The sequence below is a fragment of the Zootoca vivipara genome, chromosome 15 (assembly GCF_963506605.1).
Source record: "Zootoca vivipara chromosome 15, rZooViv1.1, whole genome shotgun sequence".
Lineage (NCBI taxonomy): Eukaryota > Metazoa > Chordata > Lepidosauria > Squamata > Lacertidae > Zootoca > Zootoca vivipara.
Window position 1 is genome coordinate 23515669 of NC_083290.1, and position 27879 is coordinate 23543547.

The following is a 27879-nucleotide window of genomic DNA, read 5'->3' on the forward strand; positions in this document are numbered from 1 at the left end:
GTAGATCATAACTGTGGCCACACCTCTCCCATTCTGCTGCTGTCATGCTCCCAGGGCTAAGCCTTGGTTTGACTTAGCATTATGAACAAATCCGTTCTCATGGTTTGTCATGCTCCAGGAAAACTACAAGTGACAACTAAGGTTTGTTCTTGGTTTATTATTTGTGCTTTGGGGCGACAAGCCCAGAGCTAGGGATCAGATGTAATACTAAGGCAAACAATGGCTTAGCCCTGGGTAGCATGGCAGCAGCAGGACCTGGGGAGGAGTGCAGTGGCCATGATCTTCATGCTGGGAATCCATTTGTTTCCCATTCTTGATAAGCCATGCTTTGGCTTAGCGTTACACGTGTACCAAGCCAATATAGAAATGCTCCTGAAATGTAGTCATGATTGCCTTGAGTCCACAGCTGTTCCTGTTGAATTTTTTTCTTCTTTTCCCTCTGTGTCCCAGGTTCCTTGTCTCTTTTTCTCCCATACCTGACCCACCCCTTGCATATAGATTGCTGTGGAATTTGCATGTTCCCTACGTGCCATTTATCCCTAGCAAATATGGCTTTAGAAAATCACAACACTCAATCTATGCTCTGTCTCAATCCCTTTTGCATTTATTGTGATTCATAATCCATGTAATTCTATGGCTTCAGGGCTGATAACAAATTCTAAATTCCCTATTCTCAAAAGCTCACATCTGAAATGTAAAATGAAAAAAACCAAGAAACATTTGAAATGGTAGGCAGGGAAATGATTGCAGAAAAATAAATATAAGCAACTATGGTATGCAAATTGCATCTTTCCCCCCACCCCCTGGGGCCGATTCCTCAATTCTTTAAAGAAATCTGGATTTTTTTCACAAATCTCTTTTTCAATTAATTTAAACATTTTTGTCCAATTTCATGATTTAATAATAAATAAAATTGGAGCTTCAATAAGCATCAAGAGCGGAACTCTTTCACTGTGTCTGATGATTAACAGGGAGTCAAAGGTGCAAAATTTCCCCATTAACCATAGTGCCCTGACACAGCAACCCTATTGAGTGTTTAGCATCCCAAGGGATGCTCCTGAGAGAATGATCAAAAATCAGGGTGTAGCCAACATCAATCTACTGCCTTTTGAATCCATAGAGTATGTCCAAAACTGTTTTTTCCCCTTTCCCCATAGTCTTAAATACATTACTTGGAATCAAGCTCTGTTTATTTCATGGCAAGACCAACCAACCAACTGAGCAAATATTCAAAACAATAAAGGCACTTCAAAATTATGAGATATGAATAACACAAAACTGAATATTTGTTAGCCTTCTTGCAAAAACACCAGGTTCCTTAGAATACCTGACTAATTAGTTCAGGCTTAGGCACAGAGACAGCAGGGGGAGCAGAATTTAGTGGCTGTGTACTGTACGCACAAACTTGTTTGTAGCACGAAAATGTAGCTTTTCTCAATCCAGAACCATTCATGCTTATCCTCAGCCTGCTGCTTTCAGTCTACATTGATTCTAGATCCTGCCACCCACAAGGATGGGTGTGGTTACTGGATACACATTTGAAACACCCCACCCCTTGAATTGAATGTAGAATATGATGTGTGTATGCAGCCTAAATTTGCCTCATGGGTTTTCAGTTGTAGAAGTTTTAAGAGTGATGGATGCCCTTCGTCTGTAGAGACCTGCTCCCCAAATCCTTCTCTGCCTGAATGCAACAAAAACTAAACAAGCAGTCGAGGAAAGGGTTTGATTCTCTACAATCTTTCCCCACAGCCTGATGTGTGATAGGCAAATTCACAAGAGCAGGGGGAAGTCTTGGCTTTTGAATTCTGAGCCAAATGATGAGTGGGAGCAGAGAGTACCAAAGTGTGGTACCATAATTTGGGAACAGAGCATAGCATACCATGAGTAACTGACACAACGGTAGGGTGTAAATACTTTTACCTATGTTTCTGGAAGCCACAAATATATGGTTGTGGTAGGGCACAAAACCAGTATTACACTGATATTTTGCTGACTATTTTGCATCAATTTAAAATACTGTAGTTTGCATCACTGGAGCTTTACTGAACTGGGCAACCTATGTGTTGCCTTCCACAGCTGCTAAACAGAAATGGAATCAAGTTGAGACCAAGTCTCCCATTTTTCCCGGGAAATCCCTGTTTTTCCAGCTGTTCCTAGCTGAAAAAACGGATCTTTTTGTTTTTCCCCGGTTTATTCTGGCGCGGCGGCCATTTTAGAACTGGGAGGAGCATGCTCAGAAGCGACTATTGATGCTGCTCTGCCCAGTTCCAAAATGGCTGCAGTGCAACCTCTGGCGCAACGGCCATTTTGGAACTGGGCAAAGCAGCATCAAAAGTCACTTCTGAGCATGCTCCGCCCAGTTCCAAAATGGCGGCAGCGCTACTTCTGGTCTGCTATTTCCGGCCCGGTCCCTAATTTCTCTGACAGCAACTTGGCAGGTATGCACGTGTGCAATCATATACTTTAGTCCTGCAAATTAGAGCAAGAGCTTCTTTTCTGAGCTTGCTCATAAATGCAGTGGAATCTAGAACAACAATAGAATTTGAACAGACAAATCAGCCATCTTAAAATTCACCTGGGGATCAGAGAGATCTTTCTTTCTGCATTCATTTGCATTCCCTTTTGGCCTTGAAATAAATTACATCCAACCTTGGCTTGCTCAGAGCTAAGCCTGAAGTGTTAAACTCATCATTGTTACCTGAGATCACAGATAACTCTTGACAAGAAATGTACTCTTTCCCAAACAAAGCAAAATATAGTCTGAAGTACCCAATAAGATGCTAGTAAAATAAGGCCATATCCCTCCCTAGGTACCTTTTTTTTGTTTAAAAATATATATCTTATTTACATCAGCAGGGGATCTTGTCTACATTGATTTACTGCCATGTATTATGCATCGTTGCAGTTTGAATATTGGGTTGGATTTCTTTGTATAAAAATAGGGAATTCACTTCGGGGACTGGCAGCTATAGGTAAGATAAGCAGTTAGCAATAAACTTTGCAAAATAAATTAAGCACAGCATAGTAATATTTAGAATTTGCATGGGGTTCTTTTGGGCGGGGGAGTATTTAAACTGCATCACATTATGTCTTGAATCCTTACAACAATCCTCTTAGGTAGACTGTGTATTTTCATATCCAAACTGCAAAGGAGGGGATTTCTACAAGTGCAGCTTCGTCATGCAATGGTGGGGAATCTGTGCCTGCAGAAATTCCCTCCTCTACATAATTATTAAAGTTATTGGTATCCTGGAGTCTTTTTAATCTGGCCACCTAATGCCTTATATTGAACCAGGTTAATGGCCCATCTACCTCAGTATTGTATACTTGGATTCCAGGACTCAGAGGTCTTTTCTAGCCCTACTACTTGCTATTCTTCACTAAGATAGTGCAGGCAGTGAAAATGGGACTGGTCCTTGAGGAGTCGAAATAGTCGCTCAAGTCCTGCAAAGGGCTCATGCCTAGAAGAAGAATTGTGGCTTCTTAAAATGCGGTGTTGGGACCTAAAAACTTGAAATATATGTTTTATCTTCAACAGAGCCTATGGCTCTGCTGAACCTGGAAGGGCTTGACGGAGGCTTAAGAACTGCATCTACAGTATATATAGTTGGTACTTTCAAATGACTGTAATGGTTTGCTCCAGTGAGAACTGTACTCCAGAGAGACTTCATCCTATTTCTATGTATAGCATAAATTAAAACCTGCAAACGAAGAAGGCGGCAAAAAGCATGAACAGAGAATGAGAAGGAGGGGGAGATGTTGGCTTTAGCAGAGCATATTTATTTATTACAGTGATTTATATCCTGCATTTCAGAGAGCCAATGTGGTGCTGTGTTAGATTAGGACCTGGGAAGCCAGAGTTCAATCCCCACTCAGCCATGATGCTTTAGCGGAGATTCCTGCTGTTATGTATTGGCTTAATTTGTGTACATGAGTTCCTCTGCTAGTCCTGTAACTACCTTTCCCGCTTCAGTGCGATTCAAATGGGTGCGGTGACAGTTGCTATTGGTTAACTTGTTAGCAGAATTTGGATCCTTACTCTGCTAGGGTTCCGCCAAAATCTAAATGTATCCTTTCCCCAACCCCTGCTCCTGAGCGTATAAAAGGAGCTCACCCTTTCCCTCCAGTTAGTCAAGATTCCTACTGCAATAAAGAAGATTGTTCTTGTTATACTTGACTCCTAGAAGTTCCTTGCTAGTATGCTGACTCACTACTCAGAGCTGACTTCACGAAGAGCTGAAATCGCACTCACGACATAACACCTGCATTGCAGGGGGTTGGGCTAGATGACCCTTGGGTCCCTTCCAACTCTAAGATCCTATGTTTCTATGAAGCTCACTAGGTGACCTTGGGCCAGTCACTGCCTCTCAACCTAACCTACCTCACAAGATTGTTGTGGGGATTAATTGAGCAAGGGGGGAACCTTCTATGTCACCTTGAGCTCCTTGGAGAAAAAGGTGGGCTATAAGTGCAATTAAATAAACAAAATAAAATACAAATGCTTTAAAGGGAGTTTACACATAGCATTACATTACATATATTTAAAAACACAATAAGAAATATAATTGGGATCCTTCCCATGGGGTGGTTTGATGGTCGATCATCCTGTGAGGTAAGCAGAGAATTCAGCTGGAGAGCAGGCACTAGACGGTGGTTCAGTGTGGTACAGAATGGATTGCCTGTGATATCTGTTCCTCTAGGGATTTATCACTGCTGGCCATGTCTCGAAAGGAGTTCCATTCTGTATATTCAATCACTGCGTCTCTCTATCACATTCTAATTGATGGCCTTTTAGGTGCTCTGTAATTGGTTTGCATTTATGCACAACAATCTGTTACTATAAAAACTCCACTCTACAAATGCTTCAGCTCGTCCTGTCTTGCAAATCATTTCTTTGTTAAGTTTTTGTAACAGGGAATTTGTATAAAGTCTTTATGTTGCTGTCCCCTCCCCCCTTTATGCCACTGTACACCTGCTTTTTGGGGGGAGAGGGGGCAGCAACAATTCCACCCCCATGTTTGCCCTGTAATATGCATTCCTCACTGTTGTTAACTTGCAAAGTGTTTTCCAATCAATCTGTCATCATAATAGCCTTTGTGAAGTCACTATTGTCATTTCAATAGGCTTACAACATCATTTACTTTATAAATATTACTAAATAAATCCTCTTTACAATTATGATCATATCTCTAGCACTTCAGCACTTGTTCAGAGAGGTGGGAAACCAGTCATAGTGATAGCAGCAAGTTCTTTATCATACTTACACTCCACTTTTTCCTCCGCAGTTCCCCACCAGAGCACCAATCAAGTCCACACCAATTTGCATCAACCAGCACCTGATACTTCCTGCTGGTCAGCCATTTTCGAGCACATTGCTACCCTTGCAGAGTGAAGCTCCGAGCCGGCAGTGGAGAGCGGTGGATTTTTCAAAAAAAAAAATTTGAAGAAATTGGAATCCGTGAGTGTTATGTACTGAGCTGAATCCTAGAACAATAGGATTCAGAATCAGCGGGAGCTACCCAATCCAACTCCAGGTGGAAGTGAATCCGCAACCTGATTGGCCTGCTGGAGCAGCCAATCAGGCGGCTGGCAGAAGTGAATCTGCTACCTGATTGGCCTGTAGGAGCAGCCAATCAGGCTGCAGGCAGAAGTCAATCCACAATATAATTGGCCCACAGGTGTAGCCCTGAAGTAGCCAATCACGCAAGGCCCATTGTGTAAATAATGTATATAAGCAGATGGTTTTGGGAAAAGAGCCATTCTTCTTCTCCTCTTCTCCTTGATGACTATGAGCTGAATAAAGAGCATGAAATTCACTCTCGACTCCGAGTACATTTCACTGGCGACGAAGGTGGGATCCTGCTGAGCTGACCGCCACCACGCACTGCACCGCAGCACCGCCACCTGCTGCACCGCTGCATCGCACCGTGCATCCAGGCTTCAGCTCCAGGACCCAAGGAACCCAGAATGGCAACCGACAGCAGCTTCTCGCCATTCAAACCAGCATCAGGAGACTGGGAAGGGTACGCCGCCCGTTTCAACTTCCTCCTGCAAGCGAAAGAAGTCACCAACGATGCCATGAAGAGGGCGACATTCTTCAGCGTCTGTGGAGAGGAGACGTTTGAAATCGCCCGGGCTCTCCTTGCACCTAGAGATGTCGCTACCGTCTCTTACAAAACAATAATGGAACGGCTGAAGGAGCACTTCTCACCACAGCCCTCGGTGGTAGCTTGCCGAAATGCCTTCTACGCAAAGCGGCAAGCCCCGGGGGAAACCATAACTGGGTTTGTGACCTCCCTCCGCCAAGCCGCCCGGCTATGCAACTTCTCAGAGTTGGAGAACATGCTTCGTGACCGCCTCGTCGGTGGCCTGAGGGACGAGATGTTGCAACGACGCCTCTACGCAAAAAAAGACCTCACGTTCCAGATTGCTCTGGAGGAAGCCCTGGCAACCGAAGCCGCCGAGAAGTCAACGCAAGAGGCACGACCGGCCCCGCCATCCCAACCGAGGGTCTACCACGAAGACCTCACCGACGAATCCGAATCTGACAGGGAGGAAGTACACCGAGTACAGCGGCGCACTCAAGCAGCACACACACCACAGCAGCCTCGACGAGAAGGAGGGAACTGTGCAAGCTGCGGGGAGAACCACGAGAGGAGGACCTGTCGTTTCCGCAACGCAGAGTGCAGGCAGTGCCGAAAATTGGGACACATCGCCCGGGTGTGTCGGGCTCGACTCACCCGTCGACAAGCATCAGATGACCGACCCAGGAGCCCCAGGTCACACGGCACCATGCACCAAGGCAACTCGACGGAGATCACGGACTACCAGGTATTCCAGTTGCCCCATCCCAGCACAGAGAAAATTTATATAGAGGTACAGATAGAGGGAGCCCCATGCCGCATGGAGCTGGACACGGGTTCAACTCTATCCATAATCTCGGCCCGAACATTAAGGGAACTGTGCCCTAATGGGGGTCCCAAACTAAGGCCGGCCCCATTCACCCTCCGGGACTTCCAGAAACGTAAGGTCCCTACAATGGGGGTGGGGACCTTCAGGGTGCAATATCGAGGGCGAAAGCAACAATTGGACTTGCTGGTAGTTAAGGGCCCCTACGTTAGCTTACTGGGACTGGCATGGTTTGGACCTCTGGGGCTAGCCGTTACCGGGGTGAACCGCACTAGCTTACAAGTGGATGTGGACGCCATATGCAAAGAGTTTCCAGGGGTTTTCGATGGGGCATTGGGACGATATACAGGACCCCCCATTGCCCTACAGCTAGACCCCGCTGTACGACCCATCAGGCACAAGGCCCGCCGGGTCCCGTTCGCCCTGAAACCCCGCATAGACGAGGAATTGGACCGGCTCGTGGAGCAAGGAGTGCTGGAGCCGGTGCCCAACGCCCCCTGGGAAACTCCAATTGTCACACCCGTCAAGCCTAACGGTTCGGTCCGCATCTGTGCAGACTACAAATGCACCATAAACAAGGCTCTCACGGCCCATGCATACCCAGTGCCAGTGGTCAGCCATGTCCTCGCCACCCTGGCTGGGTCAAAAATCTTTGGCAAACTGGACTTGGCCCAAGCGTATCAACAGTTACCTGTGGACGAAGCCACAGCAGAGGCTCAGACGATTGTGACGCACAGAGGGGCATTCAGAGTAAAGCGGCTGCAATTTGGCGTTAGCGTGGCACCAGGCATATTCCAGAATCTAATGGACTCTCTCCTTAAAGGGATTCCTGGCGTCACCCCCTTCTTCGATGATGTACTGATCGCCGGGCCCACACCAGAGGAATTTGAGGACCGCCTCCGCTCCGTCCTGCACCGTTTCCAGACGGCGGGCCTCAAGGTGAAGCGGGAAAAGTGTTTACTGGGAGTGCCGCAGGTGGACTTTCTGGGATTTAAGGTGGACGCAGAAGGGGTCCATCCAACCGGTGACAAGGTACGGGCCATTTGTGAGGCCCCAGCGCCCAAGAGCAAGCCCGAACTTCAGTCATTCTTGGGACTATTGAACTTTTACCATGCCTTCCTTCCCCATAAGGCAGCGGTAGCGGAGCCCCTACACAGACTCCTAGATAAAAGGGCCCCTTGGGTGTGGGGCCATCGACAAAGGGCCGCATTCCAGGCAGTCAAGGACTTGCTCGTCTCGAACTCGGTCTTGGCACACTTCGACGAGAGGCTGCCAGTGGTGCTGGCATGCGACGCCTCTCCCTATGGCATCGGCGCTGTCCTGGGACACCAACTCCCGGATGGAAGAGAGGTGCCGGTGGCATACTTCTCCCAGACGCTTGCTGCAGCCGAACGAAACTACTCACAGATTGACAAGGAGGGTCTGGCAATCGTGAAGGGCGTAAAAAAATTCCATGATTTCTTGTACGGGCGGCCCTTTACCATAGTGACTGACCACAAGCCGTTGCTTGGCCTGTTTGCCCCCGAGAAGCAGACCCCCCAAGTGTTGTCTCCACGTGTCCTCAGGTGGTCAATTTTCCTTGCCGGCTACCAGTATGCACTAATCCACCGCCCTGGGAAGGCGATGGGCCACGCAGACGCCCTCAGCAGGCTACCACTACCAGAAACAGGCCCCGACCCAGCGCCTGCGCAAGAGGTTATGACCCTGGAGCTGCTTCCCGACCGACCCATTCAGGCACAAGAAGTTGCGCACCATTCCACAAAAGATAGGGTCATCTCCCGGGTCCTGGACTGGGTGTGGCGAGGATGGCCCAGCAGCAGCCCCGGGCCAGAATTCGCTGGCTACACAAACCGCAAACATGAACTGTCGGCCCACAAGGGGTGCCTGTTATGGGGAAGCAGGGTTGTTGTTCCCCAGCCCCTCCGCAAAAGGGTCCTCACAGCCCTACACGAGACACACCCAGGGGTAGTGAGGATGAAGGCCCTTGCCAGGAGTTATGTGTGGTGGCCGGGGATTGACAGAGAGATAGAGGCCTGGGTCCAACACTGCCAGACCTGCCAAGAATCCCGCCCGGATCCCCCAAGGGCCCCAGTCCAGCCCTGGGAGTCCGCCCGACATCCATGGTCACGCTTGCACGTGGACTTCGCTGGCCCCTTCCAGGGAAAAACATTCTTCATAGTGGTGGATTCCTACACCAAATGGCTGGAGGTCGCACTGGTACCGTCCACTTCTACGGCGGCAGCCATCCGGGTACTACGTAAGCTTTTTGCAACCCACGGGCTCCCTGACACCCTCGTCTCGGACAATGGAACCGCATTCACGTCAGAGGAGTTCCAGATCTTCACAGCGCAGAACGCCATCCGCCACATCCGCTCAGCACCATTCCACCCGGCCACCAATGGCCAAGCGGAGCGCATGGTGCGGACCACCAAGGACAGCCTCCGCCGCATGACACAAGGGGACTGGGAATACCGCCTTGCCGCATTTCTTCTAGCACAGCACAGCACCCCAAGCACAACGACGGGCCGGAGCCCAGCTGAACTACTAATGGGCCGGCGCCTTGCAACTAGACTGGACCGACTTCACCCCGACAGAGCTCAGGATGAGGTAGTGGTGGGGAAAGGCAGGAACCCCCGACCATTTGGGCCCAGGACGCAGTGTACGCAAAGAATTTTGGGGCAGGCCCAGCATGGGTACCCGCCACAGTCACCAAGGTGACCGGTCCCGTGTCGTACGAGGTACTAACGGAAGGGGGGCAATGTTGGCGCCGCCACTGCGACCAGCTACGGCGACGATTCCCAGGAGGAACCCGGGAGGAGAGTGGGACAGAGGGGTCCCAAGGGGACAGCAGGGCAGTGAGGCCTGTAGAGCGAGAGGGGTGGACAGGGGAAGCAGAAGCAGTAGGCACAGAGGGGCGCCCCGAGGCTGGAAGGACACCGGAACCAGAGCCACAACCTAGTGGTTCAGTGGCGCCAGACCAGACAGCCCCGGCACAGCCAGCAGCCTCGGAACACGAGCCAGAACCAGAACCCCTGACCAAGGAACACCCCAGGCCACAACGCACACGGAGGCGGCCAGCAGACCTTGGGGACTACGAATGCAACTTCCCGGGCAGGACTGGAACTTAGAGGGGAGGGGTGTTATGTACTGAGCTGAATCCTAGAACAATAGGATTCAGAATCAGCGGGAGCTACCCAATCCAACTCCAGGTGGAAGTGAATCCGCAACCTGATTGGCCTGCTGGAGCAGCCAATCAGGCGGCTGGCAGAAGTGAATCTGCTACCTGATTGGCCTGTAGGAGCAGCCAATCAGGCTGCAGGCAGAAGTCAATCCACAATATAATTGGCCCACAGGTGTAGCCCTGAAGTAGCCAATCACGCAAGGCCCATTGTGTAAATAATGTATATAAGCAGATGGTTTTGGGAAAAGAGCCATTCTTCTTCTCCTCTTCTCCTTGATGACTATGAGCTGAATAAAGAGCATGAAATTCACTCTCGACTCCGAGTACATTTCAGTGAGTAAGTGGAAATTTAAGGAAAATTTCAATTTAAGAATTGGCCACGGGGGAAGATTTAAACAGGAAGTTGATCTCCCCCATTGAGAGAACAGTGACGCAATATGCTTGCCCTTAGCTGGAAAGGTGAAAGGAAGTTATTAATTTACCAAGAATTGGACCTAAAACCTTCCCCCTGAGGCAGGTAAAGGGGAGAAGGGATGAATTTACTAAATTCCCTGCAAAATTTCAGTGTTGTTCAAGAAAAGTCCCCTCTGGAAGCTGGATTCGGGTCCCTGGAGGGATCAGTGAGTTGATTTTATGATATTACAACAATAAGGAATTTGTTTACTTCTTTGAGACTGCCAACTGCCAACTTTGAAGTGAGTGTAAAATTCAAGACTGTGTTTAAGACTTTTAGCAATGATCTTTGAGACATGATTAAAAACTAAACTGAGATTATAACCAGATCGGATATAAAAACGGCGTTTGAAGTTTGAAATTTGATCCCTGCCATTTCCAGATTTGTAATCTGCTGTATTCCCATGAAATTTGAGATGTCCAGGATGCCTGAAGCCACAACATCATCGCAGGAATTGGACTTGCAAAAGGTACTTTTGGAGCTTTTGGACATCAAAAATGAACTGTACATAAGCAACCAACAGTTGCGCGAAAATAATAAACAGCTGCGTGAAATGAGAGAAAGGAACTGTTTGGAAACTGGAATTGGAAAAGGACCGATTCCAGTGGACAACGAAGAGAAGCAAGATGGTCAATTATCAATACTGGACAATGTTGTTGAACTTAAAGAATTTAAAGAACTTAAAGAAGAGGAGGAAGATGAATGGTATAATGTTCCACCAGTGAGAGAGGGGGAACAGGATACAGGCTTGACCCAAGGAGTCCTCAAAGAAGAACCAGTGTGGATTACTGTCCTCCTAGTGAGAGAAGGAGGGCAGGGTACACACTGGGACCAGAATTTAAAAGGGGAAAAAAGAGAGGCTGGACTGGATTATGAAAGTATAATTAGATAGTTTCGATCCACAGCACTCAAAAAGAGTGGAAAGGTAGCCGGCGGGTGCTGTGCAACAGGTGGAGAATTGGGGAGGCAGCAGAGGATGCTTAAGAAAGTTTGGTGGATGGGTTGGGAAAGGGTGGGAGTGGGGTGAGTGATATTAATATCTGTTATTTTTCTGGATTGATTTGGTAGGTCCGAAACTGGTATGATATATGGAATTCGCTGAAACGTCTGGGAAACCCTGATCCAGGGGAAGGGGGGATGAATTAGCTTTAATTGTTTAAGTGTTATTATTATATAAGAATTAATATTTGAATTGTGAATCATTTTTGGTAAAAAGGTTAAGCCAAGGGGAGAAATAAAAGATAGAAGAATGGGAAATTAAAAATTATTTGATTTGGGAAAATTGATTAATTATAAGTGAAGATAGTTGATATTTATAGAATAGAATATAAAAGTTGAAAGATAATGAGAAATGTGTTAGAATGATTTAAGATAATAATATGAAAACTGCTGCCTAAATGGTACTATAAAATGGACCCAGTGAGGGGGGAGTCGAGGAAGTCCACAATGTTATGAAAAATGAAAAAAACCGAAATGTTATTCATTTTCTTTCTTTCTTTTTTCTCTTTTTTGATGTCTTTTATATATAATGTTATTCTTTTGGGGTGCTTGTATTTTTTTGTACCCCATATGGTTTGTTTTTATTTCTTTTTGTTTTTCTGTTATAAAATTTAATAAATATATATTTTTTTAAATGAATGTTGTCTCCAAAAAGAGATTTTGGGTGCTTTTTATCTCTCTACAGATTAACCACAAGCTGTAAGCAAGGTTTGTTCTTGTATTATAGCTCATGGTCTTGTATTATGGCTTTGGGTTCAGATGACATGGTAAGCTAAACAATGGTTTAATGCACAGCAACTGAAGGGCTAGAGGAGCTAAGCAGCCACAATCTCCTCTCTAGGAGGACCCCATGCTTACACATTTGTGCTAAACCATGGTTTGGCTTAGTGTTACAGGCAAACTGAATCAGGGACTCAGGGTCCTGTAGTCTCCTCTCCTCCTCTTGTTATCTTTTGAGTTCTCTGCTTCATTAGTTATAACAAACGTTACTTGGTTTGTGGCAGCAAATCATATTAGAGCTGAGCCATTAGAGCTATTAGAGCTGAACCAGCAAACTATGGTTTGCAGTTTCTCTCCATAGCTGGAGTTCTAGCCAGTTTCAAACTGTGCTCTACAATTTTGATTTAGAAGGCAACTGCTTGGTTTATTGGATGTGGCAGCATACTAATAGTTTCATGCAATCCAGGAAGTTAGTAGGTTGCAGAAGTACCTTGCTGGCTGGGGCGGGGCTGCGACACTAGTTTCCAGGTAGATGGGTTGCTATTGCTTTCTTTTGGGGGTGGTGGTGGTGGTGAAGCAGTGTAAAGTCAGCAGAGTGCAAATGCTCACATAGTGGCTCTGCCTCACCCAGAAAGCCAATTCTACTAAGCGGAGTACTTGAACACAGGGCTACATCTGTAGTGCTGGGATGGAGAACATCTGGACCTCAGATGTTGTCCTATTCCAAATCACATCAGTCCCAGTCAACACAGCCAACAGTCAAGGATGATGGGAGTTGTTGTCCAACAATCTCTGGAGATCCATATCTTCCCCATCTCTGCTGTAGCCCCCAAATATGGTTTTGTATAACCCTCATCTAGCAATTTGCACATGGCTACCCAGTAAGTTACCAGGACGTGGGTGGCGCTGTGGCTTTAACCACAGAGCCTAGGGATTGCCGATCAGAAGGCGTTTCGAATCCCCGTGACGGGGTGAGCTCCCATTGCTCGGTCCCAGCTCCTGACAACCATGCAGTTCGAAAGCACATCAAAGTGCAAGTAGGGGGAAAGGAGGCGTTTCTGTGTGCTGCTAAATAGATAAATAGATAAATAGGTACCGCTCCAAGCGGGAAGGTAAACGGCGTTTCTGTGTGCTGCTGTGGTTCAACAGAAGCGGCTTTATCATGCTGGCCACATGACCTGGAAGCTGTACGCCGGCTCCCTTGGCCAATAATGCGAGATGAGCGCCGCAACCCCAGAGTTGGTCACGACTGGACCTAATGGTCAGGGTTCCCTTTACCTTTACGCAGTAAGTTGGAGTAAGTAAGGATTTGAACATAGGAGAGCTAATCACCTTGTTAAGGTACTGCTGGAAATCAAATAATGTTTCTTTATGTTCTTTCCAAATTATATCAGTCCGGGTTTAGAATCCAATCCTAATTACATAGAAAGAGATCTTTAACTGGCTATTTATTCAGATCTATTCAGATAAATGGAAATGCCTGTCAGTTCAATCAACAGAGAGCCTGGCCTGTATTTGCTCTTGAGATCTTAGAAGTGAGTTGGTAGAAAAAGCAAATGAATGTACTGTCAAAAGGTAACCAAACAAGGTAGAGAAGAATGAAAAGAGCCTCTCTGTTCTTTCACTGTGTGAAAAAGGCCATTGTGCCGCTCTTTCTAAAAAACCGTCAAAGAAAGGGTTAAGTAGTCATTCTTACTAGATGTGCTGACCTAAATAGGAGGATCTGTCCCACCTCCCTTGTTATCATTGTGAGTTTTATCTCTTCACCAAGACTTTGGAACTGCAAAATGATTCTGGGATGGTTAAACAGAACCAGAATTCTCAGTAATTGCATCTGTGGAGTTCTGAGACAACCCGCAACCCTCAGCAATACATTAGTGCATCTAGAAGTCAAGTCCCAGACCGGACCTTTAAGGAGAAATAATATCCCTTTAGAGCTGAGTGCAAATTAAGTGGCCTGGAAATCAAAAACTCATAAAACATTCATTATAAAATGGGTTTCCCCAGTATCTTAGTTATCATATGGGAGTCTCGCCTAACCTGCATAAGAGCTAAACTTGGCAAACCCCCCAGGATGAATATTCTAATAGGGAACACAGGAGAGACTTAAACAGAGAGGAATTTAAAATCCTCACTTTATGTGCCTCTTGGTAATGGACAGCAGGTGTGGTGAAACAATTAAGAGAGATAAAGCAATTATATTTGAATTGATCTAATCGTCTTCTCCCAGTGGGATCTGGAAGAGATCGCTTACTAGAATTACCACTTTTCATCAATAGGTAGACATTCTGGGAAAGTGCATTTCAAATGACAAAACCATGAACTTTATTTGCATGTGAGTGGGATTAGTCAAAGCAAAGGGGCAATGGAAAGACTTCCACTGAACTAAAAATCTGCCCCGGTGGAGGGGGAAAGAGCAATGTGTGCCTTGTTGTGGTATCAAAGAAACTGTGCTCGCCTGAAGCAGCTTTAATCCATCCACTATTTTCTCAGAATCTGTGTGCATTTTATTGCAAAACTCTGATCCCAAAGCACACAAAACGAAACACACACACACACACAAATTGAACTAAAAGTGTATAACAGAAAAGGAAACCTTACTGATTTGTAAGGAAAGAAGGAAAAACCAGATCTGACTTTTAAATATTGTTTGAATCACCTTTGTACATTTTCCTCCAATTCAGTATTTACTGCTACAGGTGCTCCAGTCTTGGTAGTTGATTGGAAACGTAAACTTCAATTTACACAATTCTTAGGCACATCTCTGGCTGCTAGAGTTTGCTGCCTTTCCCCTGGTCCTTTTCCTGTGCCTTTAACAGCATTCCGACATGCAGAAAATCTTCAAGTTAAGTTTTCTTGGCATGGAAATAAAGGGATGGGAAAGGTTTGACCTGATTATTGTGGGTGTGGGTGTGAGAGGGAAGGGAAGCTGCTGTTAAAGTGGAATGGAAAAGAATGGACATCCTACTGGCTGTTTATTGTCTGACTGTGCCGACGTTATCCCAGATTTCTGATTTGTTTATAATGGAATCAGTTTTCTGAGTGCTCCACCAAGGGCATAAACAGCCCACATGGATATGGAGTAGACATTCACATATCCATCAATTTCATCAATCAGTTGTTAGATTTAATAAGCACCATGCTCTCTCCATGTTTGAATCAGTGAGAACCTAAGAGGTGCCGGAACTCAACATGAATGACTGTGTTGTTCTCTTATAATGGCAATGATGCCCACCAGAGAGGTGCTTGGACTGAGTTTTGGCCGGAAAAAAACCCCCAAGCCTGCTGAATCAAATCAGACCAAAGGCCTGTCCAGTCTAGCCCCCTGCTTCTCACAACCAGATGCCTTTGGAAGGCGACAGGCAGGGCATGTTGTTCCTCAGCAACATGTGTTCTGAGGCATGGTTCTTCTGAACTTGGAGGCTCCATATAACAGTCGTTACTAGCTCATGATAGCCTTATCCCGCCAAATGGTTATGTGAATTCTTCCATGCTAGGCAGTAACAAACTTAAATTGCTGTTTAGAGAATGGCACGGTCATTGCCTGTACCCTCAGATCCACCAATACATCCTTTAACTATTTGGCAAGAGAATGGCAGGTGGTCAAGCACATTCTCCGGTTGAAGAATATCCTACAGGATCAAAGGATAAAAAACCAAAGCAGTATAATTGCCACGGAAAGGAAGGTACAGGTGCTACAGCTAACAAGTGTTAATCCAATTTTTTTTTAAAAAAGAAAACTGGGAGTACAAAAATCAACATCAATAATGCAATTCAAGTTGGCATGTGCCAACGTGGCCATGTACATAGGCTTCCTCAATGTGTGATAGGGCTTTGGAGTGGCAAAAGAAATGGTGTGTCTTTCGTTGTCTGCCTTGTCTTTATTCACCCCCGTGAAAGAAAGCTCAGATTCAATTATTCATGAGAACTCTATTTTTCCCTTTGGGTAACCTGTAAATAAATGTTAAAACACCCATGCTCTTTTGATGAATATTCCCTGTTGCTTGTGCAAACGTGTCAGCCTTTAAATGAAACGCAGCCATGCTCAGTAGAATTTTCCTTGTTGCTGTCACGAAGGTGGATGTGACAGCAGTTGGCATTTGTACGGCTGAGCAATGAGCAACGGTGGTGCTTCCTGAACATTTTAGGAGCGCAGTTAGTAGGACCAGAGTATCCACCTGTCGTTCAGCTCTGCCACATAACCCACACACCTCTGAGCTGTATTTGCATGGTCTGCCCATCAAGGCTAATGCGACTTGATAAGGTTTCATCAACCATTTACAATTGCTTAGATGCGGAGATGCCAGCAAGTGGGTTTAACACCAGGGAGCTTGAGTAACTGGTGGACTCTATAGAGCAGGCACCCCCAAACTCGGCCCTCCAGATGTTTTGGGACTACAATTCCCACCATCCCTGACCACTGGTCCTGTTACCTAGGGATAATGGGAGTTGTAGTCTCAAATCAACTGGAGGGCCGAGTTTGGGGATGCCTGCTATAGAGGGAGCAGCTACTAGGGTCCGTTGCATTCATGCCCTGCTTGTGGGCTTCCCTGGGGCACCTGATTGTCTACAGTGGAAAGCAGGATGCTTAATTAGGTAGGCCTTTGTTGCTCTTTTCATCTTCTTGAGAAATTTTAGTTCAGCTTTATGCAGAAGTTTGTTTTTTTTTTAAAAAAAAGTTCAGCTGCTAGGTAACCCTCACACGAAAAGGCTCTATCCATATTTGTACCTGAAGGAGCGTCTCCACCCCCATCGTTCTGCCCGGACCCTGAGGTCCAGTACCGAGGGCCTTCTGGCGGTTCCCTCGTTGCGAGAAGCCAAGTTTCAGGGAACCAGGCAGAGGGCCTTCTTGGTGGTGGCGCCCGCCCTGTGGAACGCCCTCCCATCAGATGTCAAAGCGAAAAACAGCTACCAGATCTTTAGAAGACATCTGAAGGCAGCCCTGTTTAGGGAGGCTTTTAATGTTTAATAGATTATTTTATTTCATTTTTCTGTTGGAAGCTGCCCAGAGTGGCTGGGGAATAAATAAATAAATAAATAAATATTGCACCCAGGGCCGGCCCTACGGCCAGGCTGGCTGGTGTAGGGCGCCAGGGCGCCTGCCCGCCCACCCGCTGCGGAGCTGCACCCCCGCCTGCCGGCCGTGTCGTACAGCTCCGCCAGCCCGCCGTGCTGGGCCCGCCGCGGCGCCAGGGCCCTGATTGCACCAAGGATGTGCTGGTTGTAACTATGGTTCTTAGTATGGTTCTATGATATTCTTCCTCATCTAGGCATGTGGAGTTCCAGATTGAAATCACCACTCAGCCATGAAGCTCACTGTGTGTGCTTGGGCAAGCTGCTGTCTCTTTCAGGCTGTTTGACTTCCCTCACAGGGTACATATGGGGATAGCCTAGAGGTGGAAGAAGCATGTTGTACACTGCCCTGAGTTTCTTGGGAGGAGAGGCGTGAAATAAAAGTAATAACAGAATATCAGAATAGGGAAGGTAAAGTGGTTTCAGTTACTAAAGCGTAAGTAAAAATAAAAGTTCAATGCAGGTCTTTCTTTTCCCCCATTCTGAGTTTGATGCCAACTGCCTGGGGTTAGAAATGAGCTTTCTGTGTGAGTAGGATAACCCTAACCCTAACCCTAACCCCAAAGGCTTCTCTCTGTGCCCACAGCACTCACTGCTGTCATTTTTTTCTTGCCATATTAAGGATTAAAAGCAGAAAGCTAAGTTTCTCTGTGTTTCACATTTACAATGCCATCAGAGATTTTGTTTGTTTGTTTGCTGTATTCAATATACCCCATTCACAGAGTTGATGGCTGTTTTTACCTGTTAAAATAAATCCCAAACCAGTTAGAAGAACAACATTAATATTTCCCTCTACCACTTCTAGAGTCCTTAACACAAGTATCTTCCCTGCCTGATCAGTGGCCACAATCCAATGCAGAGAGTTAGGAACGCTTAAACCGGCTGAAAGAACTTAAGAACACTTAGTGTTTTATTGTGGCCAATGACAATATAATACTAACTTAACCAGTTGGCAAACTGCTCCAATGTGGATAGAAAGAATGGAATAAAGTGCATTAGCCATAGGCAACTACATATCCTTCCCCCTTATGAACTGGGACTCCAGCTACCTCTGAATATCAAAGGTATAGAGGGAAGAAAATCCTATATTTATATAGAAGGACTGATTTTATTTCAGTACATTCAAAAACAAACCGGGGGAAAATAATAATCGAGAACAGGTTATTTGACCTGTGTTCATTTGTCATCACTTTGTTTTTCTTCCTTGTATTTTTACAATCAGGAATTGCATAGAATTGTCAATCAGGAAATCGAACTCCTCCCACAGAAAACCTGCAACTGCTCAAAACTGTTGCTAAGGATTTCCTGGCTGTTGGTCCATTCTTCTCATAGGTTTTCAAAAGACACCATGGGCATTGCTGGTGGACCTTCACTCAATGATATTTCATAGCAAAGAAACCCTCTTATAGAGGATGGTGTCTAGTTCATAAGTGAGTCTATTGAACTTGGGGGGTGGTGATTTTTCGTCTTAAAAACCGAGCCGATCACGGGCACATGTAATAAATCGCAAGGACGCCTCTCTTAACACAGTGTTAAAACTTGACGTTCAAAAGCTGACAACCTGGGATAGTTAAATTCTACCACCCCCTGCTGGGGGGAGAATACAGAATTCCAAATCCCCAACCTGCTCTCCTGCTGGTTAGCTTTCTCAAAATGTGTACAAAGAAAGACCAATGTGTGTGTTGTTGTTGGGGAGGGGAGTTGTTTAAGCAAGCAAGACAGACACAGGTACCCTGAAATTCTAGCTGTTATCAAGGCCTCCAAGTTCAGTGTGTTAGTTGGTTTTTGGTATTTGTAACTCCTTGAACAGGCTTTCCTTGTTGGTGGCTGCTTTTATATGGGACTTAACCCTCCCCCTCTTCTGCAACTTCACCTGACCCTGGGAAAGTTGTGTGAGCTCAGCACCCGAACTCAGGAGTGCTGGATCCCTCTAGGTCCTGAAGTTCCAACAATAAAATAAAGAAAATTATCCTCCCCACCACAAATTCCAAAAGAAAAGAACCCCCACCCCACCCCATGAAGAAGTCCTTGTGGCAATAATGTTTTTTCACCCTGGTTTAGGATATTTGTGACTCTGGTTGCCAACAGCTCTGTGTGACTTGCCTTTTTTCCATACCCCATACCTCATGTTTCTGAGGAGCAGGCTGTTGAGGAAGGGTCCTCTTCATCCTAGCTAATGTTTCAGAAAGTAGGTAGGTTAGATACTTTCTCATATAAGACAGGTAACAAAAGTTCCCATTGGGCTCAGCCCCCAGCCTAAAGCTTTGATTTGCTCTTGCCAAGCTGGGGTGCCTCTTTATTAATTTAAAAATAGTTCAACACTGTGTACAAGTCTCATGTTCTGTAAAATGGAACATTTAGCTTCTTTTGCTGCTGTCTCCCCGCTGTTTTACTCAGGCTCACTGCTGTTTGTTGCTTTCTCCCATTCCAAGCTCTCGTCGCTTTGCACGGGGGAATCGGGTCCTTGCCGGACCCGAAGACCTTGGAACCTCCGGCATTCTGGACACACCCGAATGTGTGTGCAACCCCGAGCGACCAGGACGGCTTCCTGCGCAAGTCTCTGTGCCAGCTGCTCGGGGTCGCCGCCACCACAGAGCTTGCCGTTGCTTAGCATGGTAGTGGTCCGGGCTCTCCGTTCTTCTTGTATAACAGGGCGAGTCCGTATGATCCCCCCTCGCCTCCGACGGGGGTGGAAACTGTCCTTGCAGAGAATGATGCTACGCAGCTCTGTCACCATTTCCTGGCAGACGGATACCTATCGGAGGCCAAAGAAAAAGAAGAGCAGTTTCAGAAAGATATTGTCTCAAGGTCACAGCCCCCTCTATCTTTCTGGTTTCCTGGGGGCTCTCTCAAATGTTCAGTAACCCTTTCTCAACAGCCTGCCTGTTTATTATGTCACTAGACAAATGTTTTTCTTTTTTTCCTGGGCAAAACTGCTGGTCCATCTTTATATCCTAAGATCCTTGCGACCACATCAGAACTGGGGTTAATCATCAGCAGTTGGGCAGTCAAAGATGATCGAATTTATGGAACTGGCTGAATTGACCGGGAGACTCCGTGACCAGAGGGAAGAGTCGGTGGAAGAAGATTGGAAGAAATTTAAAAATTATTTGAAAAATAATTGTAATATTGAGAATGCTTAAGATTTGGAAGCATGTAGAGGTTGTAGAAAAGGATTTGTTGATATTTCTCTCTCTCTCTTTTTTAATATAGTAAGTTTTAGATATAAGTGTTAATTAAGTTTTGAATGGATTATGAAATGTGAAATAAAGGTAAAAAAAGGTTAAGTAAGTTATAACAAGATTTGAACCATGATTTAGAAATTACTGAAGATTATATTCAATGAAACGCAGTTAGGAGGGACGTGAGGAATTCAGCAATGTCAGGGATTTAGATATATAAACAGGACTATATTATTTTTTGTTTCTTTGTAATGTTGCTTTTCATTTTTTATGTTATCCTTTTTGTATGTTTGTATGTTTGTATTTTGTATATTTGTTGTATCCCACATGGGGTGTGACCTATGTGGTTTGTTATTATGTGTTTTTGTTTTTCTGTTATAAAACCCTATATATATATATATATGAAGGAACATTCAGTCAAGAGGTGCAGCCCAGGTACAGGTTTACTCACCTCAGTAAGATGTGAGGACTAGGTCTTGGTTTCTTCATAGCTTATAGAATTGGAAGTCTTAAACATATCAGCACTTGCCCTGGAACCTTCTGCTGCTCTAAGCCCCCTCCCCTTCATGAGTTTTATGTCTCGTTCACATATTTTCAGCTTAATTTTATTTATTTTCTGTAAGCAGGTAACACACATAATGATGTCACATGAATCAAGGCATTTTCAACAATCTGAACCAAGTACAGTACACGTATATTCGACATGAGGTGAAAATGGAAGGACTTGCATGAACCAGGGGGAAATTACAAAGTAAAAATCCAAATTCTTTTCCCGACTTCTACTAACAATAACAACAACAACAATAATAATAACCCTATAATATGCCTGTGAAGATGGCGACAAGTAAGGCTGCTTGTCATCGAGCTCTGCAGTATGTTCTAGTTTTAATTTGTTTTTATCTGAATAGTTTTAAAGTCACTTGGCTCAGCAGTTATTGTTAATTGTTACATACAACCAAGGAGCTTATCTGTTTTACTTTTAGGTGGGCTTAAAAGCCATGCATTTTAATTGGGAGACAGGCACTGAAAGAGCAGCTGTTTTAGCTCAATATTTTTAACTGATAAGAAACACTTAGAACAGGCATCCCCCAACCTGTGGCCCTCCAGATGTTTTGGCCTACAACTCCCATGATCCCTAGCTAACAGGACCAGTGGTCAGGGATGGTGGGAATTGTAGTTCAAAAACATCTGCAGGCCCAAAGTTGGGAAACACTGCCTGGGGCTGGAAATGCCTTATCCCAAGTAAGAGCTTTTGCTACATTTTCCACTAATGAAATCTTAGCTAACTGGTCGATCGATCCAGACTTGCTAGGAGCTGATATATATACTGTAAGGCAACCTCAGCTTCTTCCGTACAACAACATGTCAACTGTGTAATAACAGTCTTGGCATAATAGACTCAGCCACAACAGAAACTCCCTCACCGTGGGAACTTCTACCAATGTCTTCTGTCTAAACAAACAGCAAAGGGAATCTCTAGTAGAACTGATTCATTGGAAGAGAAAGTTCAGGGTTTGAATGCCAGAATTGGTACACTGGTCAGGTTAGTGAAGACTGTAGCCCTGCAAGATACCTACCAGCAAAGAAACTAAAATTAGAAATGGTTTGAAGGTACATCAAGACGGGGATAGGTCTGAGTTTGCTAAGTCCCTATCAGATTCAGTAACAAAAAGGTTAAATGACATCTATCAAGATTAGAACTTGAGCTCAGAAACCTGCTTTTATATGAATGCTCAAGAGATGGACTTGGGGGAGTTGTTTTCCATTCTTAACTTAACCCTTTCTGATCCAAGGCTACTGATAGTGGATGAGTATGCTGATAACCCACGCTACCTTCCAAGGAAATGATCTTGGGCTGTCACCTAATCTAATTTGTTCAAGCCCCAATCTGGCATCTTTTGATGGATCTGAAGACTTCAGGTCGGCACTCTATTTCCTGCTCCCCAGCACAGAAGGGAGGAAAAGGCAGTAAATGATGGGATTAATAAAATACTGGGAAAGGTAGTGAATGAGAGGGTAAGTCCAAATTCCAATGATGATTCTTCAAGAAATAGTTCCTCAGATGTTCTACAGGTAATCATTCATAACTGGCCAGTGAAGAAATCCAGTAATATAATGAGAACAATCTGAATTGCAAGCAGGCATTCAACCAAAATGCAGGTATTGGAAGAAATATGCCCAGGTTAGAGGCCCAACACTCCTACCCTGCTAGCAATCTATTTCCCGGAAATCAAAGGGATTATCCATCAACAAATGCTCAAGATAAGCCCAGGCCTGGGGTAATTATAGAAAAAGAAATTATTATACCTTCAGCTCTCCTTTCAGATACCATAACTGACTAGAAAACACCCAGAAAGGTCTTAACATTCATTCCTGGAACCTGGCGGGTTGGGATAATAAAAAGGCGGATAAGGATTGAGCAGCGATATTCAAGAGACACGATATAGTAATAATTTGTGTCAATTAGCTTGTGTCAACTTTTTATGAACAAATCTCCAAATCTTGTTGATGTCTTCCAGCAAATTGTCACAGAACTCAGACCCTATTTGATAACTTCTACAATTACTAACTACACACAATCAACATGCCCTGGCTGGTTTGATGGTCAACACAAGGTGACTAAGAAAGTTCTGGCCAGGGATTCACATTAGAATCCATCAGAGGAATCTATGGAAATTTTTATCCAACGTAGATTGGAGTACAAAAGTCTGCTCAAAAACAAAAAAGGTGTATATACGAAAACCCAGTGGCAGGAATTGGGACTAGCAGTAATGAACTAGTGGCCCGGGGTTTAAATGAAGTGATCATCATAGGAAGCCTTGATTCCTAACTCTGATTGGGTTAAATATTTCTCCAATACATTTGGTGGTCAGTCTGGGCAATCACATGTACAGCAGGTGAGGATTTCTCAAACCTCCCTGAATGGCAGCCAAAGCATTGTAATGAGATAAAAGCCCATATTTCCTACCAGAAATCAAATAAAGCTCAAGGAGAAGATATACTTTTACCCAAGCTCTATAAGGAATATATAGAATGGTGGATGCTTATCCTGGCTGGATTATTTACTACAATAACCACGCGGGACAAATGCCTTCTGGATGAAAAAATGAGAATTGTTTCCCTGATTTAGAAGAATGGGCTTAGAAATTATCTACAAAACTATTGGCCAATTAGCTTGTTAGAAATCTCCTCAAAGCTCTATGCATGGTATCCTCTTCAAAAATTATCAGATTGGTTGCAAAATAGCATTATTCATGAAGAACAAGCAGAATTCAGAGGACACAGTACCACTGATGTTTTACTCTGCACTATATTATAAGGTTATGGACCCAGGTGGCGCTGTGGTTAAACCACTGAGCCTAGGGCTTGCTGATCAGAAGGTCGGCGGTTCGAATCCCTGTGACGGGGTGAGCTCCCGTTGCTTGGTCCCAGCTCCTGCCAACCTAGCAGTTCGAAAGCACGTCAAAATGCAAGTAGATAAATAGGAACCACTACAGCGGGAAGGTAAATGGCGTTTCCGTGCGCTGCTCTGGTTCACCAGAAGCGGCTTTGTCATGCTGGCCACATGACCTGGAAGCTGTACGCCGGCTCCCTCGGCCAATAATGTGAGATGAGCGTGCAACCCAAGAGTCGGTCATGACTGGACCTAATGGTCAGGGGTCCCTTTACCTTTACCTTTTTATATTATAAGGTTATATACTAAGAATATTAAGAACAACCTTTATGTAGCCCTTATTGATTTTTCTGCTGCATTCGATTCTATTATTCGAAACAGACTGGGAGAAATTTCAGATTGCCAACATCGACTGCAGACTTCTGCTATTGATTCAAGAACTATGCAGCAATACAGAAATGAGGGTCATAGTAGGTTTAAATGGTGGTACGACTGATGATTTTAAAAAATCACAAGGAGTGAAGTAAGGTTGCATTCTGGCTCCCATAATTTTAAACCTTTATGTTGATGAGTTGGTGCCTTATTTAGCCAACGCATAGAACACTTGGTAGTACAGATATAAATAAGTCACTTCGTACTTATTTAGCACCTTTGAAAATTGCATGCCATTTTCTGCAAAGCTTATACAATAGTGGCCGTGTTAACATAATATCTCCTGGCTTTTCCCCAGCTGCTGCCAACTCTCATCTGAAAAGGGAGCTTTTCTGTTATCATAAGCCTTCATTCTTTGTCCACACAGTGTATATTGGCACAACAGCTCCCTTCCAAAATCCAGCAATATCAATTTTTGCTGCTGAAAGCAAAAAAATAATAAAATAAAAATAAAAATGGCAAAATGTTTTTATAACAAGTTGGTTTTTTTATAATTCCCCAGTGAGCTGAGCAACACCATGGGATTTTTACGGTACCTTATTGTTTAAGACATCCTCTGGGGTAGAAAGCACACCTTCACAGAAAAGCCGTTATTTATCACATCTGCAATAGTGTGCCTCTGGCTTTAAACTCTTCCAAAGAAGCACTATAATGTTTTTTTTTGTTTTTTAAAAAGCTCATTTTAAGATGTATGAGATTCCACAAAATACTTTCTGTTCCCTTTACACACCATAAAGGGAATGTATCTCATCTCATTTCTCTACAATACTTAGAACTTGTTTAGCTATTATTGAGTGTCCAACGTGCCCCGTTCTTACCATCCTCTCATCAATGCAACAACTCTGGTAAAGAAATGAGTAGTTTTGTCCCCATATTGCAGATCGTAAGATTCAGGAGACAGAGTGACTAGTTTAATTTGTGGAAATCTCATTGAGAGCATCACTTCATTTTCTCCAATTGTCCATTCATATACTGGTTGCTTGTATGCTATTGAGCCCAAATCAAGGAGTTAACGTTAATCTTAAAAGCCCTAAATAAATTGGGACTGACTGGAATACTTGAAAATAGTGCCTCTCCCTATATCACCATACCTGGATCCTTCCTCTGTTGTGGCACTTGGGTGATGGAATCCTCTTCCCTCAGTCCGGTGCTATTGCATATGGCTTTAAATGGCATTATATGACTGAAGATGGACCACTTCACCCTGACTTATGGACTTATGGGGGTGGCTGATCTGTGAGCTAGCTGTAATTGAGGAATGCCCATCTATAGGCTTGGGGTTGGTTTTAATCTGGTTCTAATTTGTTATACAGGCAATGACTGATTAACTCGCTTGGACTACTGCAATGCGCTCTACGTGGGGCTACCTTTGAAGGTGACCCGGAAATGACAACTAATCCAGAAAGCGGCAGCTAGACTGGTGACTGGGAGCGCCCACCAAGACCACATAACACCGGTCTTGAAAGACCTACATTGGCTCCCAGTACGTTTCTGAGCACAATTCAAAGTGTTGGTGCTGACCTTTAAAGCCTTAAATGGCCTCGGTCCAGTATACCTGAAGGAACGTCTCTACCCCCATCGTTTTGCCCGGACACTGAGGTCCAGCGCCGAGGGCCTTCTGGTGGTTCCCTCGCTGCGAGAAGCCAAGTTACAGGGAACCAGGCAGAGGGCCTTCTTGGTGGTGGTGCCCGCCCTGTGGAACACTCTCCCATCAGAAGTCAAAGAGAAAAACAACTACCAGATTTTTAGAAGACATCTGAAGGCAGCCCTGTTTAGGGAGGCTTTTAATGTTCAATAGATTATTGTATTTTACTTTTCTGTTGGAAGCCGCCCAGAGTGGCTGGGGAAACTCAGCCAGATGGGTGGGGTATAAACAAACAAACAAACAAACAAACAAACAAACAAACAAACAAATAATTCCTGTCCGGAAGATGTGTGATCATGTGCATGGTGCTGAACCCAGGAGTGACTGAAAATGCCCGAAAAAGGAACGAACGGGGGTGGGGCAGGGGTGCTTATAAGCGCTCCACTGACACATGTGGGGGCTGGGAAGTGAACACCTACATAAAATGATTGTTGACTGTACTGTGTTTTTAATAGTTCTGATACATGGGGAGGCAAACTAAGGCCCGGGAGCTGGATCTGGCCCAATTGTCTTCTAAATCCGGCCCACGGACGGTCTGGGAATCAGTGTGTTTTTACATGAGTAGAATATGTGTTTTTATTTAAAATGCATTTCTGGGTTATTTGTGGGGCGTAGAAATTCGTTCATTTTTTCTCTCTTCAAAATATAGTCCAACCCCCACCAAGGTCTGAGGGATAGTGGACCGGCCCCCTGCTGGAAAAGTTTGCTGATCCCTCTTCTAATATACAGTGGGCACTTGGGTTGCGAACGTGATCTGTGGTGGAGGCACGTTCGCAACCCGCAGCGTTCACAACCCACAGCGCTGCCTCTGCACATGTGCGGTCACGATTTGGTGCTTCTGCGCATGTGCAAAGTGCGATTTAGTGCTTTTGTGCATGTGCGAGCGCCGAAACCCGGAAGTAACCCGTTCGGCTACTCCCGGGTTCGGCACGGGATGCAACCTGAAAAGACGCAACCTGAAGCTTCTGTCAACCGAGGTATGACTGTATATGCAGCTATGTTTGTAAACTATCCTCGGATCACATGTGATAAGGGGGGGGGGTATAGTGAATTCTAACAAAAAACAGCAACATCATACTGTCACTTCCTTTCTAAATATATTGACTTACGTTTGTTAGCACTATAGAGCTCAGTCAGATAATTTTAAGCAAACATTTTGGTGCCTAGATGAGTTGTGTCCGTATTTCCTGGAAGCCCTCCCCCTCCCCCAAACCCCATCATTCCATGTTGGTTCACTACAATTTACAGCCCCAATTATCTACAGCTTCAATGTTTTGTGTTTGTGTGAAAAATAGCCCTTGTGATTAGTAACAATGCCATCACCATACAGCCAATCATATTTGGCTATGTGCTGATATAAGTATGAGCAGACAAAGCTGTTTTAGAGTAAGGGCATGACTTTTGCTATACACATTACCCTTGTTCTGAACTAGGTTCATTTGCTTGTGTCATCAGCACATAGCCAAATACAGTGGTACCTAGCAAGACGAATGCCCTGCAAAACAAATTTTTCGCAAGACAAATGCGTCTTGCGATCTGATGGTGACTCGCAAGACGAATTTGTTTTGCGAAAAATTCATCTTGTGAATCGCGGTTTCCCATAGGAATGCATTGAAATATAATTAATGCGTTCCTATGGTCAAAAAAAGAAGAAGTTTCAATGCATTCCTATGGGAAACTGTGAGTCGTAAGACGAATTTTTCGCAAAACAAATTGACTCGCGGAACAAATTAAATTCATCTTGCGAAGCACCACTGTATGACTGGCTGTATGATAAACAAAACAAATGTATTTCGAACAAAAATAATTCCCAGTCATACACCACCTCATTCCATTACACAAAATAATCATAAAAAGGGTTGATAAAACTTGTTCAAAAATGGCAGA

At 44.8% G+C, this 27879-nt stretch overlaps 1 protein-coding gene across 1 annotated transcript in view; it reads right to left on the minus strand.

Annotated features, from left to right (window-relative positions):
• Window positions 1-19525: 19525 nt before the first annotated feature.
• GRIK4 (glutamate ionotropic receptor kainate type subunit 4) overlaps window positions 19526-27879 on the minus strand; it is a 444259-nt gene continuing 435905 nt past the window's right edge. Inside the window, exon 20 of the mRNA XM_035139827.2 lies at window positions 19526-20094. Coding sequence (XP_034995718.1) covers window positions 19729-20094 — 366 coding nt within the window. The 3' untranslated portion in view covers window positions 19526-19728. The remainder of the gene's footprint in view (window positions 20095-27879) is intronic.